General features: G+C 45.9%; 1 protein-coding gene across 2 annotated transcripts in view; it reads left to right on the plus strand.

The window, feature by feature from the left end:
* erbb4b (erb-b2 receptor tyrosine kinase 4b) overlaps nt 1-18,378 on the plus strand; it is a 516,511-nt gene that overhangs the window by 229,592 nt on the left and 268,541 nt on the right. For both annotated transcript variants that reach the window (XM_030080353.1, XM_030080354.1), the window contains exon 2: nt 7,219-7,370. In XM_030080353.1, the coding sequence (XP_029936213.1) occupies nt 7,219-7,370 (152 nt within the window). The remainder of the gene's footprint in view (nt 1-7,218; nt 7,371-18,378) is intronic.

Consider the following 18,378-nt stretch of genomic DNA (forward strand, 5'->3'; position numbering starts at 1 on the left):
GTGGCCTGCAGCTCCGTGTCCTTAACGCCCTAATCTGTGTCAGGCAATAGACCCCGAATCTAATAACTCCCTTTTTGATGGAGCCGCTCACCTGACTGCGATCCGGGGCCCGCCGCAACGCCCGAGCGCCACCTCCAGCCGGGCGGCGTCCGCTGCTCATTCGAGGCACGTTGGCCGATCCCCGCTATCGACAGTGTTTACTTGTGGAAGTGACATTTGCAACTTTATTTAATTCAGTCAGTTACCGGCTATTGGGATGACCTTTTGTTCGGCTTCCCTGGCAGCGGCCAATAAACCGCAGAGACCTGCCAGCTTTATTGGCATTCAATAATCTCACAAGGCACTTTCTGATGAAGTTGTTGTGTGCACTCCCTATGAAATGAACAGGCCAAGGAGCAGAAACCACCGAGGTGCAGGGTTTATGTAATGTTCGCGGTGGAAATTGATGGAAATGCGGCGTTGGGAAGGGGGGGAGGTGAGGATGCGGTTTGAGTGTTTTTGTAAGCATTTCAACAATTTCTCCGTTTCTTTCTTTTCCCTTTTTTTTTTGTGATGCAAAGGGCTCATTGTTTGCATCCCCTCTCGCTGACGGTGCCGATTGTGGCGCAGACAGTGACGGATGCCTCGTGGTCTTGTCTGCTGGTTGTCTGCTGGAGACACATGGGAGCCATTTAAACCGGGCGACCAGCCCATCTGTCCCTCAGAAACTCTGTGACTGATGGAAGAGAGAAAGGAAGATGGATTGAAGTGTGTGTGCATGTGCGCATGTGTGTGTGTGTGTGTGTGTGTGAGAGAGAGTGAGACACAGCCAGGCAGAGAGAGTGCAGCTCACTCACAGCAACTCAAGAGAACTTCAGCCCTACTCAACCTTGCAGAAAATAGTATTATTTCACCCCTGCTTCATGATTACTTAAAGGAGAGGTTCACCCAAAATACAAAAAAAAAAAAAAGAAAGAAAAAAATACCACTTTTCTCCACAGTAATCTGTCAATCCAGAACCGCGGCAGATTGTATCCACATTCTTTGGAAGAACAGTTGCTGTGGAGGTTTTCACATTTTACATTTTCACAAATTTTCAACAGTGTCACCTGCTGTACGGGTGGCTAAATCACACAGTGCACTGAGAGTAACTGGCATTTTGGATGAACTGTTCCTTTAAAAAACTGGATTATCTGCTGCAAGCGGATCAATATTTTCTGGTGGCTTTGACTAATTGCGGTTTTTGCCTTTTTTTTTGCAGTCAGTTCCAAAAACTCAGCGTTTTTGATTATGTGCAATTAACGTCGGTGTAAATTTGCCAGAAATGATGGAGAAACGATGCAGAAACGTGTGATCTGTAAGCCTCGCCGCCGCTCTCGCCGTTGCTTAGCGGCGTTGGATATGCGCCGGAAAGTAAAACAGATTACACACTTTGGTCGCTGATCACTGTGGGTTTTTTTTCATCCTGATCCATGCCCCGATATATTCGTCATCATTTAAAACAAAAAGCAACGGGAAGATAAACAATTATTTTTTTTTAAAGCACGGCGCGAATTCCAGTCCATTAATTGCGTGTATTGGAAAACCCTGAATTATTATGATTCATTGCCTCAATCCATCACTTCTGAGATGGAGTTTTCCCCACAATCAAATTAAATCAGTTTGCACACACAGGCGAATAAACAACATGTACAGAATGAGGACGAGGAGGCATCTCATTGGCATTCTCCACTTCAGGTAGGCGGGGGGGGGGGGGCGAAAAACCCATCAGAGAAATAAGATGTATTCTCTTTTTATGGAAGCGGCATAAGTTTTTTTTAAAAGAACACGGAGGGTTCATCTGTTCGTGCACACACGTCTGTCTTATACAATTTAGCTCCCGGCGTGTTTCCAGCATGTGCTCCTGCTGGTCGGGTGGCTCTCGGTTGTGTAAATAACGCAGGGCGATATTGTTTTATATGGCCCGTGTTCGGCGTGCAGGCGAACGGAGTTGATTGTGCAGCAAGGAGGAGAAAATATAGATCCCAAGTTAAAATATTTACTGTCTGCCCACGGTCGTACACATATGCAGACACACACACACACACACACACACACACACACACACACACACAGAGCACCACCAAGCTTTGCAATAAACCTGCAACAGTCTATATGTGCAGCATACAGCACAGATGGCTTTGTTGTGGTTCACTTGGCAGTCAGCAGCATCTCGGGCTCATGCAGAGCTATAGGATCTCATAGGCTTTCATTAGAAATCACATGGAAAGAAAGAAAGAAAGAAAGAAAGAAAGAAACACCACCACGGTGAAGTTGAGATGGGAGGCGCTTTCAAGAAGAAGAAGAAGAAGAAGAAGAAGAAGAAGAAGGAGAAGAAGTCAGCTGTCTTATGGAAGACGTGCTTAGGAAAGCAAATGGATATTAAAAAAAAAAAAAAAGTGAATTTCACAAGCCCGCGCGTGCCACAATGCCCCCTTTTCCTGTGATCTTGGCGCCCTGCCCCGAGGGTGCAATAACAGTTTATTACAGCTATCTTCACTTTATGACCCCCCCCCCCCCATCCACCTTCCCACCCCCCCCTTTCCCTCCAGCCCACGCTAACTGTTATTGAAAACACCCGGGCCCGCCATACATCACACCTGAGCAGCACGTTACGCGATGTGCATGTACCCAGCTAATCGTCACCGGTATCGTCCGGGTCACACCGGAATCGTCCCGCTCATCTAATATCTGCTTGGATGTGAATTTGTTGGAACAAAATCCCGTTCGTCTTTACGGCCCGTGTTGCCTTGAAGCTGAATCGTCTCTTTCCCATATGTTTCTGTGGTCCACTGATGGGGAGGAAATAGGAAATTGAATTGAAAGGTTTTGCCAGAGAGTGCCAGCGTGGAAAAGAGGAGGAGGGGGAGGAGGAGGAGGAGGAGGGGGGGATATGAGTTTGGCTTATTTTATTGCTTTGCCGTGAGGGCAGAGTGTGAACATCCAAGCGGCGCTGAGGAGGATATAAGGAAGGAGAGTCTAAAAAAAAGGAGAGCACAGCAGGACGGGGGGGTTTTTAAATGGATCTCGGGTTAAAAAAAATGAAACAGCAGTCAATACCTCGGAGGGTTCGGAGGGAGAGAAAGGTGACAATTCATGGGCGATGGCGCGACGAGACGCCGGGAAGAACCTGTCGTCATCCATCCGTCACACTGATGGCTTTCCTCTCATCAAGCGGGGGGGTGGAGGCGGGAGGGGAGGGGGGGGGGAACCACAGCGCTGTGACGACACAAATGAAACTGCATAGTAATGTGGCCACAGCAGCGACGCCTCCGTCTCTCTGCTCGTGTTCAGGCGGCAGGGAGATCAGATTTGTTTTGTTTCTCACATCAGATCCTTCAGACAGGCTTTGTCATTAGCAAGTCAGATGGGATTTGTGTGTCCGTGGTAAGCGACTACGTATACGTCGGTGATGTGGCTTTCCAAGGTGGAAGCGTGAGAAATGTCCCCGATATCCTTCCCCCCAAAGGTGCCAGCACACAGTTTATTTCAGTGTCTGTTCTGTTTTTCCAGCTGCATGGATTCAGCCCCTCAGCCGCTCTGATGCACTTCCGTCGCTCTGGATTTGATGTTGGTCACATTGCAAGTGATGGAAAAGACGGCTTGAAATCCAGTTTAGTGGCCAGACCGGACTGAGACGCTTCTGTAGAAATCAGATTGGAACCAGATTTCAAACACCTCCAAATGTGGTCGGGATCCAGTTTGCAAAAAATAGCTGTGCAGACTTTCTAAAATCAATCCGGATACAATCTGGATATGAGAAAAAAACGGATCTGGGTTGGCAGTCTGAGCAGGTTTAGACGTTCACCTGTGAAATCTGCCCTGAGTGCACAGACTAAAGCACACGTGTCCTCTCACCTCGTGACTCTGTCCCGTGTCCGGTTCAGCGGTTTGGCCAACAACTTGAGGACTTTATCACACACATTTATCACACATACATCACACATCTCACTTTGCTTCTCCTGCTAACATTGATGCTGACCTAACTGTGTTGACAAATTGAAGGTCTGGCCTGATGGTGGCGCTCTAGAGGTGAGGTCACGGGGTCAGTGAGGTTCTTCTCTGGGTTTCATGAATGTGCACAACAAGATTCAAATAAAAAGTATTTGAGTTACCGCGTTCATCGTCGGGATCTGCGGCAACAAATGTGGGGCAAATGCATAACCTGTTGTTTCAGGTGCATAATAATGAGACTCATTTACATAAGATAAGATAAGATAAGATAAGAAATAAAATTGATAAAATATTCCTTTATTAGTCCCACGGTGGGGAAATTTCACGCATCACAGCAGCAAAGTGGATAGCAGGATACGAAGCACAATTAACACAATAAACAGTATATACAGATAACAGTACCAAAGAGAATGGAAAAAAAAACGTTCAAGTGAACGGGAGCTGCTGCAACAAGCTGCCACTAGAGCGGCGCCATCTTGTATATGGACATAACCCAGTGTCCTTGGTGGAGGTCGGGACCCTGTCTGTCCGTCAGCTGGATAACTCAAAACGTACCGGATGGATTTGCACGAAACTTTGTGGGAAGGTCGGTCAGGGACCAGGGAAGACGTGATCACCTTCTCAGGAGCTTCATGCATGGCGTGAATTAGAGTTCTCATATTCTGCCCGAACCCGACCCGACCCGACCCGACCCGGGTCGGGTCGGGTCGGGCCTAAAATTTACGTGAATTGGGCGGGTCGGGTCGGGCTTCGGGTTCTGTGGGGGATTTTTTTTTTTTTTTTTTGTCAAATAAAAAAATAGAATTAGGCTATGTGTTCTGTTATTGATTATGACGTTTCATTTTTATGTGGCTGGTGGAGAGAGTGAGAGACTGGATTGGATTTGGAGGCTAAACTTTCAGTGACAGACAGACAACCAGCTGTGCGAGCGCAGCGCAAACAAGTGAGAGAGAGTTGCAGCAGCATCCCGCTGTGCTGGCAGACTCGGCAGCAGGGACGGTTTCTGCTATGGGCAGTGCAGCTGCCCAGGGCGCAATCTACTTGGGGGCGCACGAGAAAAAAAAAAAAAAAAATCTCCAGTTTTCTAGACTACCGTATTGACCCGCACATGCCGCGGCACCATCAGTCGGCATCAGGCGGGCCGGCCGCGGCACCGTCCGATACCGCGCCCACCCGTCGGGTCTGCCGGATCTGACAGGTGAGCTGCCTCATGCTGGCCGGTGCCGCGGCCGGCCCGCCTGATACCGACTGATGGTGCCCCGGTGCCGTGGCCGACAGGCTCTGCTAAATAATGGCGAATTTGGCGATTATTTTTTTTTCAGGCTTTATCGGGCTGTCGGGCCTAAAGTTCGGCTAATTAGTCGGGTCGGGTCGGGCCTCGGGCTGGCCCAGTCGGGCCCGGTTAGGGTCGGGTCTTAATTTTCAGGCCCGACGAGAACTCTAGCGTGAATGGCGTGGAACCGCGTGCAAACGGGGCCTTAACGGGACACCGGCCAACAAAGACAAACAACGGACAGGGTGCAAATACGCCGACCGGCCTCCCACGCTGATTGGCTTAAAGGGGCTCTCCTTTGACAACGATGCTGGATAAAGTAACTTTCAGCTGTGACCTTGGCGGAGCGTCGTCTTGATCTAATTAAACAACACATTAAGATTAAGCTGATTACACGGGCTGATATTCATATTCATATTCACATTCCCATGACGGCGCAGTGCTGCATTAGAAATCCCATTTTGAAGCTGATGTGGGAATATTGCAGCCGTTGTGCGTGCAGTCTCTCTGATCGGTGTCCACGCTGACTTCTGCAGTTTCTGAATGAGCAACATCACAGCTGTCACGTCGTTGTGGGTTGTTTTTTTTGTCACAGAAAGCCACCGTCTGACTCCCAGGGATGTGTGTGTTTGCATGTCTCGGTGTGCGCGCATGTGTTCACACAATATGTGCCTGTGCCTGTGTGTGTGTGTGTGTGTGTGTGTGTAGTTGGATGCTATAGCACGCAGCAGCAGCTGAGAGGGCAGATGGCTCTTGTCATTCATTCATGTGTGTGTGTGTGTGTGTGTGTGTGTGTGTGTGTGTTGTGGGGGGCAGCAAGGTGTGTGATGGGAAATGGCTCGGTTTAATTACTTGTCAAGTAAGTGGCTAAAGGGCTTTGGTCTGTCCCGAGCGGCCCGGGGTTTGGGTGGGGTCGGGGTGGGACAGCCTAACAAGGCGACAGCTCGGCGTGCACGGACTGATGATCCGCCTCGTGTGGTGGGCGACTGATGAACTCCTCCTGCACTCACACTTCTTTTTTTTTTTTTTTGTCTGTGTGTGTGTTTTTTTACTCTCCCTATAATTGTATTTTGACTGACATCACAATTGTGCCTAGCAGCTTCGCGGGTATTGAACACGATGGTGCTTTTCTGTTTTTTTTTCTGCTTAAATTAGTATTTTGACCAGCTTTGAGTTGTAGATACAAAATTATTGTACCCATTTCTATTATTATTATGTTTTTGTTTTTTTTTTCTCATTTTTATTGTTCAGTATGAAACAGTTTGGAATACAGATTGTGTGTCACTTCACAGATTAAAATCAAAGCATGAGAGAATGAAAATAGAAATGATGTTTTGGTGAAAATGGATTTTCAAGGCCTTTTCTTGAGCCTTGTCCTCTTCAACCCCCCATCAAGTGTCAGTCATTAGCAGCAAATTAAAACCCTTGAAAAAAAAAAAAAAAACAACAGAGGAAAACAGTAAAACCATCTTTCAGGAATGTCGAAAATGCATGTCCGTGTTTATTCTCAGTCCAAATTAAAGACACAATTCTGGGATTGTTTTTCTGTTTTTTTTTTTTTTTTTTATTGTTTTATTATTCAAAAGAAGTTCAACAGTTCATCTCCTTGGGAAGATAAATTGTATATTCATTTTGGGAGATGCTTTTGAAGGGGGAGTATTGATGAATCTCAGTCGCTTTGAAAATCCGTTCCACGCAGAGCTGCCCTCGAGTGCCGAGGCTCCGGGTATTTTCTGCTCTTCCTGTAATTGGATTTTTTATTTATTTATTTATTTTTTTTTTTTTATTGAAATGACCCATTAGCAGACGGACGCTTTAAGATCTCCTGCCAACGTTTCAGCTCAACCCATTTTCACCGCTGATTTTGTTGTGATCTTAATCGCAAGAGCCCCTTTTCGGAAGTTACATCGTGTGCCTGTGTGTGTGTGTGTGTGTGTGTGTGTGTGTGTGTGTTATCCCTGTGCTCTTTGCAGTATGCGCCGGCACGGAGAACAAGCTGAGCACGCTGTCAGACCTGGAGCAGCAGTACCGCACCCTGAGGAAATACTACGAGAACTGTGAAGTGGTAATGGGCAACCTTGAGATCACAAGCATCGACCGCAGCCGAGACCTCACCTTCCTCAGAGTAAGGACCCAACAAAATGATACAGCGTGGTGTTAGATCCTGATTTGTGTTTGAACACACGTATGTCCCGTAAGGTCTGATCTTGCAGCTCGCCAGACGTGGGTCAGTTTGTTGTTTTTTTTTTGTTTTTTTTATTTGAAGAGGCAGTCGGCTGCAGTGGAAGTGGAGCTTAAGTGATTGGTGCCTTTGGGATGTGTGGTGGCTAACTTCAAGTTTCTGTGATTATCAGATCAAATCAAGTCAAACAGCCTTTATTGTCACTGTGCAGGTTGCACAACAAAATTTGGGGTCTGCACCTCTTTTCGGTAAGGAAGACATTACAAACAATAAATAAGTAGCACTAAAGAATACATGTAATAAAAAATAAATTAAAGAAATGAAAGAACAACATATTTTTTCATATTTGTAGAACTCTCCTGCATTTATTTCATATGGAAAATTACATTATATTTGTTCATCTGTTGCTGAATGTTCTCCAGATATGAATTAGAGCAATGGCCTTTTTAATTAAAATCGGTCTTTATCCTCTCCATTACAGAAAATACAGTTACATCATGTTTGATATACAATCCACTTTATTTCTGTTTATTTCTGTCCGTCTGTGCCATCGCTCCTGACACATTCCAGTGTCAGGACTGAATTTTTTGTCCGCGAGTCGCCCATCAGGATGAACTCGGAAAAGTCTGATGGTTTGATTCAAACTAATCTGCGCTATAAAGGGTCTTCGGTGGTTCAAATGGTCGCCGTTGATAAAGCACCACAGGCCATGGAGAGCGTGTCACTGTTGCCTTCAGATCTGCAGCTTTACTGGCAGATGCTTTTAAAAAGCGCACTGCCTCCGCTATGCCTCGATGAAAACGAACGCCGAGCCGAGCCGCCGTCACTTGACCTCTGCACAAGCCAGCGTTTCCAAAATCACACCAGGAGAGAGTCGCAAATGATGTGCGACGCTCTCAGCTGATGGCTTGTTGACTCTCTCTTAGACTCCCCAAATTCTCTGGCCTTTCTATTATTAATCACCTCATTTGCATGGAATCCGTTTCCCAGTGAGCTGCCGAGGTTTCTCAGGGTTCAGCAGCTAAAATGTTTTGGAAAAGACATGTGCCTAACCCTAACCCTAAACTTAACCCCCTAATCTTAACCACTGACTCCAGATAGCAGCTGTTTCCATGCTGGGACTTGCCTTTTGTCCCCAGTTAATGGGTCTTAAATATGGTGTGTTTCCCCTAAAGTGGTCAAAAACTGACCCACACAGCACCACCCCCCCCCCACAGTGCTCCACATCAATCAAGTCGGTTAAAAATCAGCCATTTTTACGTGCTCCATCCATTTTAGGTTTGATTTATTCAGCGTGCAATCACTTGAATCAGTTAAAAAGTGAAAAAGTGCTAATTCCACCCAGGTAGACTGAGAAAGAGGTACAAACAAACTAAAGCAGTTCACCTGGTAATTGTCCCGTGTACACGTTATCAAAAGGAGCTGATTTCTTACATATATCGTCTGCACAGATAATACTTTGAAATTCGTTAAAAAAAAAAAAAAAAAAGTTCAGAACATGGACTTTGTAATCACCGCCTCTTTATTTCACCTTGTCGCCCGGGAAGCGTGCGGCACTCAGATGCTTTGCGGCTCAGATTAGCATCACGGCGGCGGATGATATGCAGAGAGGAGCGTCGGCCTAATCAGGGATAATCAGGATGCCTCTCCTGGTCATGCGCCGGCCAGCTGATTGCATGTTCTCGCCAGATTGGTCGGCAAGACGGAACAATCAAAACCCAAATGACCTGATTCTCTCTCGTTCAGACAAATCTCCTCTTTGATTAGAGATGATTCACGGGTTTTAATAAAAGGAAAATCGCCGCGGCGCTGGAGATTAATTCGTGTCTTTCGGAGGTGTCTCAAAAATTTACGAGCCGTCTTTATGAATCGATGAGTAGGTATCTCGGCCCTGAACTGTGCGTGTTAATATCAGCGGGCTGGCCGGGGGAGGAGCCACACAGCAGCTGGGTCTCGGGTCTTATCAGAGAAACAAACAGGCTTTGAGTTGAAAGAAAAGACGGCAAAAAGAGGAAAGCAATGAGAAAATGACGGAGGAAAGGCAGGATGAATGTTGCAGGCTGCTGGAGGTCTGGATAGATAGATAGATAGATAGATAGATAGATAGATAGATATACTTTACTGATCCCAACCAGGGAAATTCTGGTGTTCCAGCAGCAACAGTAGAACATACAATAAAGTTAAATAAAAAAAGAATAAAGGCTAAATATATACAATAAAGACCATAAAGGCTAAAAACTAGAATATACAATAAGGGCTAACCTGAGAAAAAATGTGTAATGCTGCTGCTGCACGGCCGAGTTCAACTTTAAATTCCAGTGGAGATCCAGATGTTTCCAAAGATGCACAGCGGGTCCTGCTGAATTACAGGGAAATGTGGCTAAAATCATCCAAGTAAAGGTGTTTTTATTATTAATTTTTGATGCAACGGTGCAGCAGCCACAAAACAATCGCCTCCTGGGTTTGAATATTTTACTCTGTGTGAGTGTGAGGCAGCTTCAGTGACGTGCTGCAACCAGAATATTCAAAATATGCATATCAGTGATTCTTGAGAATTTGGATAAATCACGTCCCACTAAGAAAAATGCTATTTCTGCTGGAAATGTACAACATTTTAATGAATAAAAAGAATCAAGGGCATCATCAGGGGGTCCTTTGCACATTTGTAAGGTTCTTTTATAGGTTTATTTTTAATTTGTATTAATTTAATGATCATATGTTGGCCCATGGCCTACAAAACCAGTTGTCCTCGGATAGGAGATAATCATTTCAACTTGATTAAAACAACAAAAAGTCATAATTTCATTGAATAATATCTTTACCACATGAAAGAGTACATCGTAATATGTATTAAAAACTACAAACGATGGGTTTTGAACAATATTTACTATTATGTGGTTTATGACACTGGCGTACAATATGGAAAAAAAAAATTCTACCTTTGAAGCCATACTTAGGAGGGAATTTACGAAAAAAAATAAATAACGGGGTTAATGAGGCATTCAGTCTCATCTGTGTTGAAATCTTGATTAAATCTCCATCATGTCGTGTCCTTTTCTCGGTGCTGGTGGGCTGAAACGCCACACTCTGCCCCCCTTTTCTTTTTTCCAAGCAGAAATTCGCTGAAACGAGGCAGAATGAGGCGGATCGGCTCGCTGGCATCAGGAAAATGACACTTAACTCTGAAATTGTGGAAACAAGTTGTGCAGAGTTTCTCACTCGCTTGAAGTAGAACAAGAATTTCCAGGCTGAATCTGAGACTTGCTGACTTTCTGACCTGTTTGGATGCAGTGTGTCCGCTCTGTGTGTGTGTGTGTGTGTGTGCTGCCTGGGTTAGGGAGCAGAGGGCGAATAGCTTACATGAGTGCTTACTTCCTGTGCAGTTTGATGGACACACACACACACACACACACACACAGCATCAGGTGATGACAGCCCCCGGCCCCGCGGGGCTCACAGCAGTAATGGTGTGGTAATGAGAGGTCAGGAAGAGGCAGGGGAAGTTGCTGCAGTGGAATTTGTGTCAGGAAGGAGAAAGCAGCTCGCTCCTCGGTGAAATCAGCCGCTGCTGTTGACCTCCGCCTGGCCCTGTGCCTCGCCGCGGCGCCGCGGCGGACGGCGGCGGCGTGCACGGCTCCCAGCTCCAATTGATTCCAGTCTATTTGGAGGACCGGGGAGCTCCCCTGGTGTTCAACTCAAGTGCTGACTGCATTAGTGGGCCTGTCTTGCTGTGGGGGTGAACTGGGCCTGCTGCACTTCATTTTTTTTTTTTTTTTTTTTTTTTTTCATTTCTGCGAAGCTTTCCTCACAGGGATCATCAGACGTTACAGAGGCAAAGTGGCTTGTTTACATGAGGCCAGAAATAATAAAACCAAACTGACGTGCACACACTCCAGGTGGGAATCTTTTGGCTTTTTGACAGAGATTCAGTTTGATTCACGCTTCACTTTACAGTTTTTTTTTTTTTGGAATGCTTTACTTGGAGCTCGAGTTTCAGCGCGTGTAAACCGCGATTCACGCCAGCAATCCGATTCAGCACTTTGTAGCGAAAGTTTCCCATTAAATAAACATGTGCAATTATGTAAGGCTACCCCTTTTTTTTTTTTTCTTTTGCAGTGTGAACAGACATGACTCAAGCACTGTTTATTCTAAAACCGACCAAAAAAAAAAAAAAAAAAAGTCGCAATTCACGCCTTTCTGTTCAGATCGACACGTTTTTGTTTTAACGTCCGACGAGTCTGTTCGAGGCGTTTCGTGTCGATTCCTTTTCATGTGTTTTCAAAGGTCGGTGCGTCTGAATCAGCAGGATTTATAATGAGCGCATTATGTGAGCGAGTGAATCGCCTTTAACGCAGATCAAAATAACAAAGATCAAAGATGCAAAATATAGGCTGTAAGTGTCGAGCGCTGCGCGGCGCCTCCCTCCCCCCCGAGACGCAAAGTAAAACGCAGATGATACTAAGAAAGAGGAAGCGATGGATGGCAAACGGTTACCATCGGACCCCTGCAGAGGTAAACGGCCAGAGAGAGAGAGAGAGAGAGAGAGAGAGAGAGAGAGAGGCAGAAGCTGTAATGATAATTGTTCCCCTCTGCAGAAGCGCTTCAGAGGAACACTCCTGCTCTGCGTTTAGACCTAATTTTGGCTTTTGGCTCGCTTCCTTCGCTCGCTCATCGAGGGAAAATGATGCTGCACCAAGCCGAGTATTTTGGGAGTGAGGTCGAAGGTGCTTTTGGCTACAAGCCCCCTCTCTCTCTCTCTCCTCCGTGCACCTGCCTGTTTCAGCTCCACACAGCCACCTGGGTTGCTGTTCATTTACAAAATGGCTCCCCGTGGCGCCGGCTTGCCAGGTTCCTCCACCTTCCCACGGCTGGCAATTAACGCGGGTTAATTGAACATGCTAATTAGCGACGCAGGGTGCCGAGCGGCGAGGGAGCGCGGAGGGCGAGGTGCGGCGTGTATTTTTAGGGAGTATTATTATTATTATGATAAAACACATTAATAACGCGCCTCCTCGGGGAGACAAAGGCTTCACCTTGAGGTGGAGGTGGAGGAGGCGAGGCGGGGCGGAGAGGGGGGGATAAAACACCGGCGCACAGCAGCTTCCCGTCCCGCCTGTCTCAGGGAGGTGATTGAAAGTGATGCCTGCGCTCGGGCTCCTTCTTTTAAAGATAGACAGGAGATTGATGGCTGCCTCCCGAAGCCCCCCGAACACTCTGAGCAGTAAACAGAGTCCATCTTCCAAACTGCCTCCCCGGAAGATGAATCAACGCCTGCGCAGTGATTAATAACCGCAATCTGGAACTGATCCTCCTCTCTCTCTCTCTCTCTCTCTCTCTCTCTCTCTCTTTCTCTCTCGGATATACTATTGAACACCGCACGCATAAACAAAAGGGAACGGGGGTGAATTGTTGTGCCCAGTTTCAAGCGTTCTAAATTGATTTTTTTTTTTTTTTTTTTAATGCAATATTCCCAAATGGGACACCCAGGAAAGCAGATAACACCTTTTTTTTTTTTTTTTTTTTTTTTTTTTTTTTTTTTTTTTTTACGCATGGCTATTATCCTCATGTCAGTTTTACCCCGTGCGTCCTCAACAAAGTGATCCTCAGCGGATCGAAAATCCTGAAATTGAAATTTTCCCCGCTTCTCCTTGACTTGCTTTAGTGCAAAAAAAAGAAAAATCTCCATCTTACAAAGTCATGCAGCCTCATATTCAGTGTTAAAAGTTTGATGTTCTTCATACAAGGTAAAAAAATAAAATAATCCCATCGTTTCCAACACTGACCAACTCATTTCCAGAATTTTCTTGATCCTGGTGGGCTGATCCACCTTCATTGGAAATATTATATTTGGTTTTTTTTTCCTTGACGTGTGGAAATCAAGATATTGACCCTGAGTATGAGACTAAATGACTTGTTGGGATGGAGATTTTTGCGCCCGCAGCACCGTCCAATCAAATTGTTTTTTCTCGCCGTGATGAACGGAGACATTCCCACTCATTTCTAAGCCGTGACCGGCTCGCCCATCCATCAGCGCCCCGCTCCTTTCCTCGGCTCCCTGCCTGTGTCCCCGCAGTGGCTAATGGCCTGATTTGGCGATAATTATAGAACTATAATTTAAACAGTAAATATTTCTAGTGGGCCTCGTGTTATTAGCCTGAGGAAACAGCAGAGAGGAGAGGAAAGAGGAGGAAGTCGGGTTGATAAATACTGTATGTTCACATCTTGCATTGCGATGGCGTTTGGTAAGACTGGAGAACTCTTCCCCCTCTTCCTCGGTGCATCCATCACCCGCCCGCCGCGCCTCGCGCTCGCTGCTTTACATTGCACACGTGCGTGCGGCGAAAGGACGTCACAAGATTGCACGTCTATTTTTTCCTCCCCGCGAGGGCCCGGGCGCTGAAGTGGCCCTCCAGGAGACGAGGGCGGCGCTCCGGCGGCGTGGCCCCTCGACGAGGCTCGTCTGAAGTGACCACTTGACCCGCGGCCTGTTTCGATAACGCCGTCACCGTGATGCCGAGCGGATGGAAACGGCACTGAGCGACTAGGAGAATGGACTCAGGGAGCCAATGAGGGTCTTCGGTTTTGCTTTTAGCGCGCTGACAGTCGATGTTAATATGGGCCAGTGGAGTAAATTTAGGCGGCGTCGGAAGTGTCCTCCCTCCCTCGTCCCAGTCCCACTTTCTCTCGATGTGCTGACCCTGCTTTGCTTTAGGGCAAAGAGGCCAATTAAGTGTTAATGAGATGAGGGATTGGGTGGGAGCGGAGGAGCCGGTGGAGGCGTTCACAGTCCCCCGTGCGGCGCCTCGTCACGTAAAAAACAGCCACAGTTCAACAGCAATTAATGACAGTGCAGGCTGGACCCCGAGCCGCGGCGTTTCCACAGGAGCGGGCGGTCTGAGCTGAGATCTCTGGGAATGTCACCAGCAGCAGACGGGAGCACGAGGTCAAAGGTCACGAGGGCAGCATTACATCATTCAAAGCTTGACGGCAATTTCTACCATTTTTCAAGATCTCTAAACTCATTCATAAGACAAATGCCACTTTTCTTCAGTATTTATGTTAAAGTACCTATCAGTGAGTAATATAATATATGCAGCTGCAACTCTAAGGAGCTCCCTTCAAGTGAAATCTGTAACAGCAGAACTTCTCATATGTATTTTTTTTCCCCTTTCCGCCTCATTCATTATCTTGTTGTCATTTTCATTTTAATTGCCGCGCTGCATCTGTTTTACTCGCTCAGGCTACTGTAATGGCTTTTGACAGCGAGCTATTTAATTAGCATTAGAAAACTAAACTGAAATTACAAAGGTGGTAAAGCATAAAAGCAGAAGCGGATGAGAGAAAGTTGGGCGGCCGCTCTGCTCGCCGCGAGGAGGACGAGGACGGGAGAGCCTCTAAACTCCATGTTACTCCTGTTTCTGCGTCTTTAAAGTGTCCGTTTGGACTTCTGTGGGTCACATCAGCTCTCTGCTGGAGGCTGAGGAAGGAGAAAACCTCTCAGGTTCATGCAAAGACTCATAACCCACAGAAATGTTGCACCGCTCTTTAATGCCTGTCTTGAATCTCATGTCCTGATGTCAAATGTGCACAGAAAACCCAAGCAGTGGAACAAAATGATCTTATATTTTGGGTTATGATGGGCTAAAAAGGGTTGTTGTGAACCCCTGAGGCATTTTTTTATGTTATATTCTTTTGAAAAATGGCGTTCATGGCAATTCAAGAGGTATTCATCGTTCTTTACCACGTCATAACGAGGTAGGGGGGGCCCCTCCTTTCAAACTGCACAGTCTGAATAGCATTTATAATCAAATGTAATGCAAAGTGTGCATGTAAAAAAAAAAAAAAAACACGTGCACATATAACCACCGGAAATAGCGTCAATTTCATTTTCACTTGAAAGAGTCAGACGCTGCTTATGGTCTCGCCTCCTGGGCAGTTTGATTGGCTGAGTGACCAGAGAGCCAATCAAACCAAAGTTCAGCCATGGAGCCGCTGAGTCATGCCGCTGAGTCATGCTGCGTCATGCCGCGTCATGCCGCGTCCAAACCTCGAGTCACGTAGGAAAACAAAACTAAAAAAATTTTTTAAAAAAAGACCCTAAATGGCCTGAGTGTAGGAGAAGGTATTAATAAGAAAATTATCGATATCAATGCCATTATCGATTCTTCTTATCGATACAACTCTTTATCAATTCTCTTATCAATTCTGAGTCTGTTATTATGTCCCTGGGAAAGACAGGGGGTGGTGAGGTGGGTGTCCCGTACAGTAACCCACACATAACCACACTGACCCTAAACCGTTAAACCACTTTAATCCATCCCAGGTTTCTCCCGGATTTTAGACTCATCTCCTGCCGCCTTCCCGCTTTGTCTTTTCTCCCGGGAATCTCCTGTAATTTACAAGCCCCAACTTTGTTTGTTAACAGTAATGAGAAACGCACAATAACAAAGGTTTTATTTTGAAAGCTCAGACTGGAAGCTCCGTTAGTTTAACAGAAGCTGAAACACACGGTGAAATGTTTTGAACTGTAAATCAAAGTGTATGTTTTCCAGCCTGCGTCAGACAACGCCGAGTTTACTGACTAATTATTAAAAACCTGGATGAGTTGTAAATCTTAACTCACTCAGCAGGCACTAACATCCCCGCACATCTTCTGCTGCTGACTGAGTTTGTCGTAGCTGATCCTGCCTTCATTACACTGTCAGACACTCGGCCCTGTTGATGTTTAACGGCGTGTTTGCTGCTAAGGTGTTTCAGCATGTTAGACGTATTTCCTCCTTTACACGTTATTTCTACCTTGCAAAAATGGCAGGCTGCAAAATTGCTGTCTTTTTTTGGTAAATTGTAGCCGTACTTTCGTCCGCTCTTGTCCGTGGTAGTTCTGGTTGAAGAGGTCCTTGGTTAAATTTGACGTGGGAATATAAGGAATCGTTAAAGGAACTGATAACGTGTAGACACGAACGATTCTGATGGATTGAGTCATTTTGGACCGGTCCCAAATGGGAATCGGTTCTCGAATCAGATTCTTAAATCACCGGCTTTCAGTCTTGAAGCCCTGGAGTCATCATCAATCTGCCTTCCTGAAGTGAAGACGGCGACTGGACCTCGCTGTGGAGGTGGAGAGAAAACACTACTTCCCTAAGAAAATCAGTAAGAAAAAAAAAAAAAAAAAAAAGCATGATCATTTTACATCAGCTGCTCCTGAGCCCGGTGAATCTGTATCTGTCTCTCATCTCAGCGTGCCGTCCTCATGTTGCCTGCATCAGAGCTTCCCGACGTCTTTTTTCTGTTTTTCTTTTCCTCTCCTATGCAGCAGCTCACCTCGCTCCCTCCGACTCCAACGCCATCGATTTCCTCTCGCGCTTTCTTTCTTTTCTTTTCTTTTCTTTTCTTGTGCTCCTTGAAAGCTCTTCCCTCCGAGTTCACGAGTCAAATACCACTCTTGATGCATTCGAGGGCCTTTGGACTGCAATAAAAATAAATAAATATTTTTTTTAAAAAAAGGCACGTCATGGTGGTAGGTGGCTGTGCTGAGAAGAATGATGCGCGAGTGATGTTTTATTTATCCGTCAACTTTATTATTATTTCATATGCACGCCGAGTAAACGCTAAAGAGTGAAGGCGCCCATACTGTAGCAGTGGTAATTATTTTGACAGTGTGCCAGATGACACCGTTTAATAGCAAAAGAATCGCTGTTTCGTCCCGTCGGTTGTTAACGCCGCCGCCGCTCCATGAAAAAATCTTGGAGAAATCCCCCCCCGATGTCGCCGCGCCGATTCGCCACTCGGCCGGGGCGTTCATGCATCCGCCGCCGCTCGTCATCTCGTAATTACCACATTTCTGACAGCGCTTGAAGGCAGCGTCTCCTCTTGACCTCCCTCCCTGCCCTCTGATATCTCTCTTCATACTTCCAAGGAACTTTTGACTGGCATGTTTGCTCCCCAGGCAGCGCAGCACACACACACACACACACACACACACACACACACACACTTCTTCATTGCTGACGCTCTGTTGGATGAGTGCAGATCCCCCTCCGCCCCCCAACACCCTCCTCCCCCCTCCTGCTCCTCAGCAAACCCCTTCAATATTAATGAAGACTGATGAAGTGCTAGGGAGCCCCTGTCTTTCAGGCCCCGGCTAGATTGGATTGACAATTGCAATTAGCGTCCCCTCAAGTTCATTTCCATCACTTTAATTTGACATGAAGAAGGACAGTGTGTGTGTGTGTGTGTGTGTGTGTGTGTGTGGGAGGAGGAGGAGGAGGAGGAGGAGGGCATGGAGAAGAGAAAGGCAAGGCACACACACACATACACACACACACACACACACAGCGACAGATAGAGAGAGAAGCTGCAGGAAAAGCGATGGAGATGCACGCCGGCGAGTTTTTGACAAAGTTCACCTTCAACCCCCCCAAAAAATAAATAAATAAATAAATAAACAGTGCAAAATCATGTTAAAACAGCTTTGGAAACTGTTTTGAACACGTTTCACAGACATTTGTTCCCGACACACTGTTAAAGCACAGCAACAACAACAAAAAATAATAATAATAGTAATAATAATGATGATAATTACAACTTTTGAAATGGTTGTGGAGCCATTTTTCAAAGCGATGTGGGTATTTGTTGAGAGTCCAGTGTGACAACAAAAGCCCTGGAAACTAATTTGAACTGAATTTTTTTTTTGAAGATATCTGGGGATTTGCGAGCAAAACGATGTTATAACACAGTAAAGAATGAATCATATTCACAGAGCTTTGGACACAAACAAATGTTAGAGAATAGAGTTTGTTCACAGTACAGTGTTAAAGCATCGTCCAAAGCTGTTTTTAACATGATTTTTTTTTTACTGTGTTATCGTATTGTGAACAAATACCAAAATATCTTACAATATCTTATCTTATATGAAAATGTAATCTTCTTCTTCTTCTTTTTCTCCTTCTTC

Source organism: Myripristis murdjan, chromosome 21 (genome assembly GCF_902150065.1).
Source record: "Myripristis murdjan chromosome 21, fMyrMur1.1, whole genome shotgun sequence".
In the NCBI taxonomy this organism is placed as follows: domain Eukaryota; kingdom Metazoa; phylum Chordata; class Actinopteri; order Holocentriformes; family Holocentridae; genus Myripristis; species Myripristis murdjan.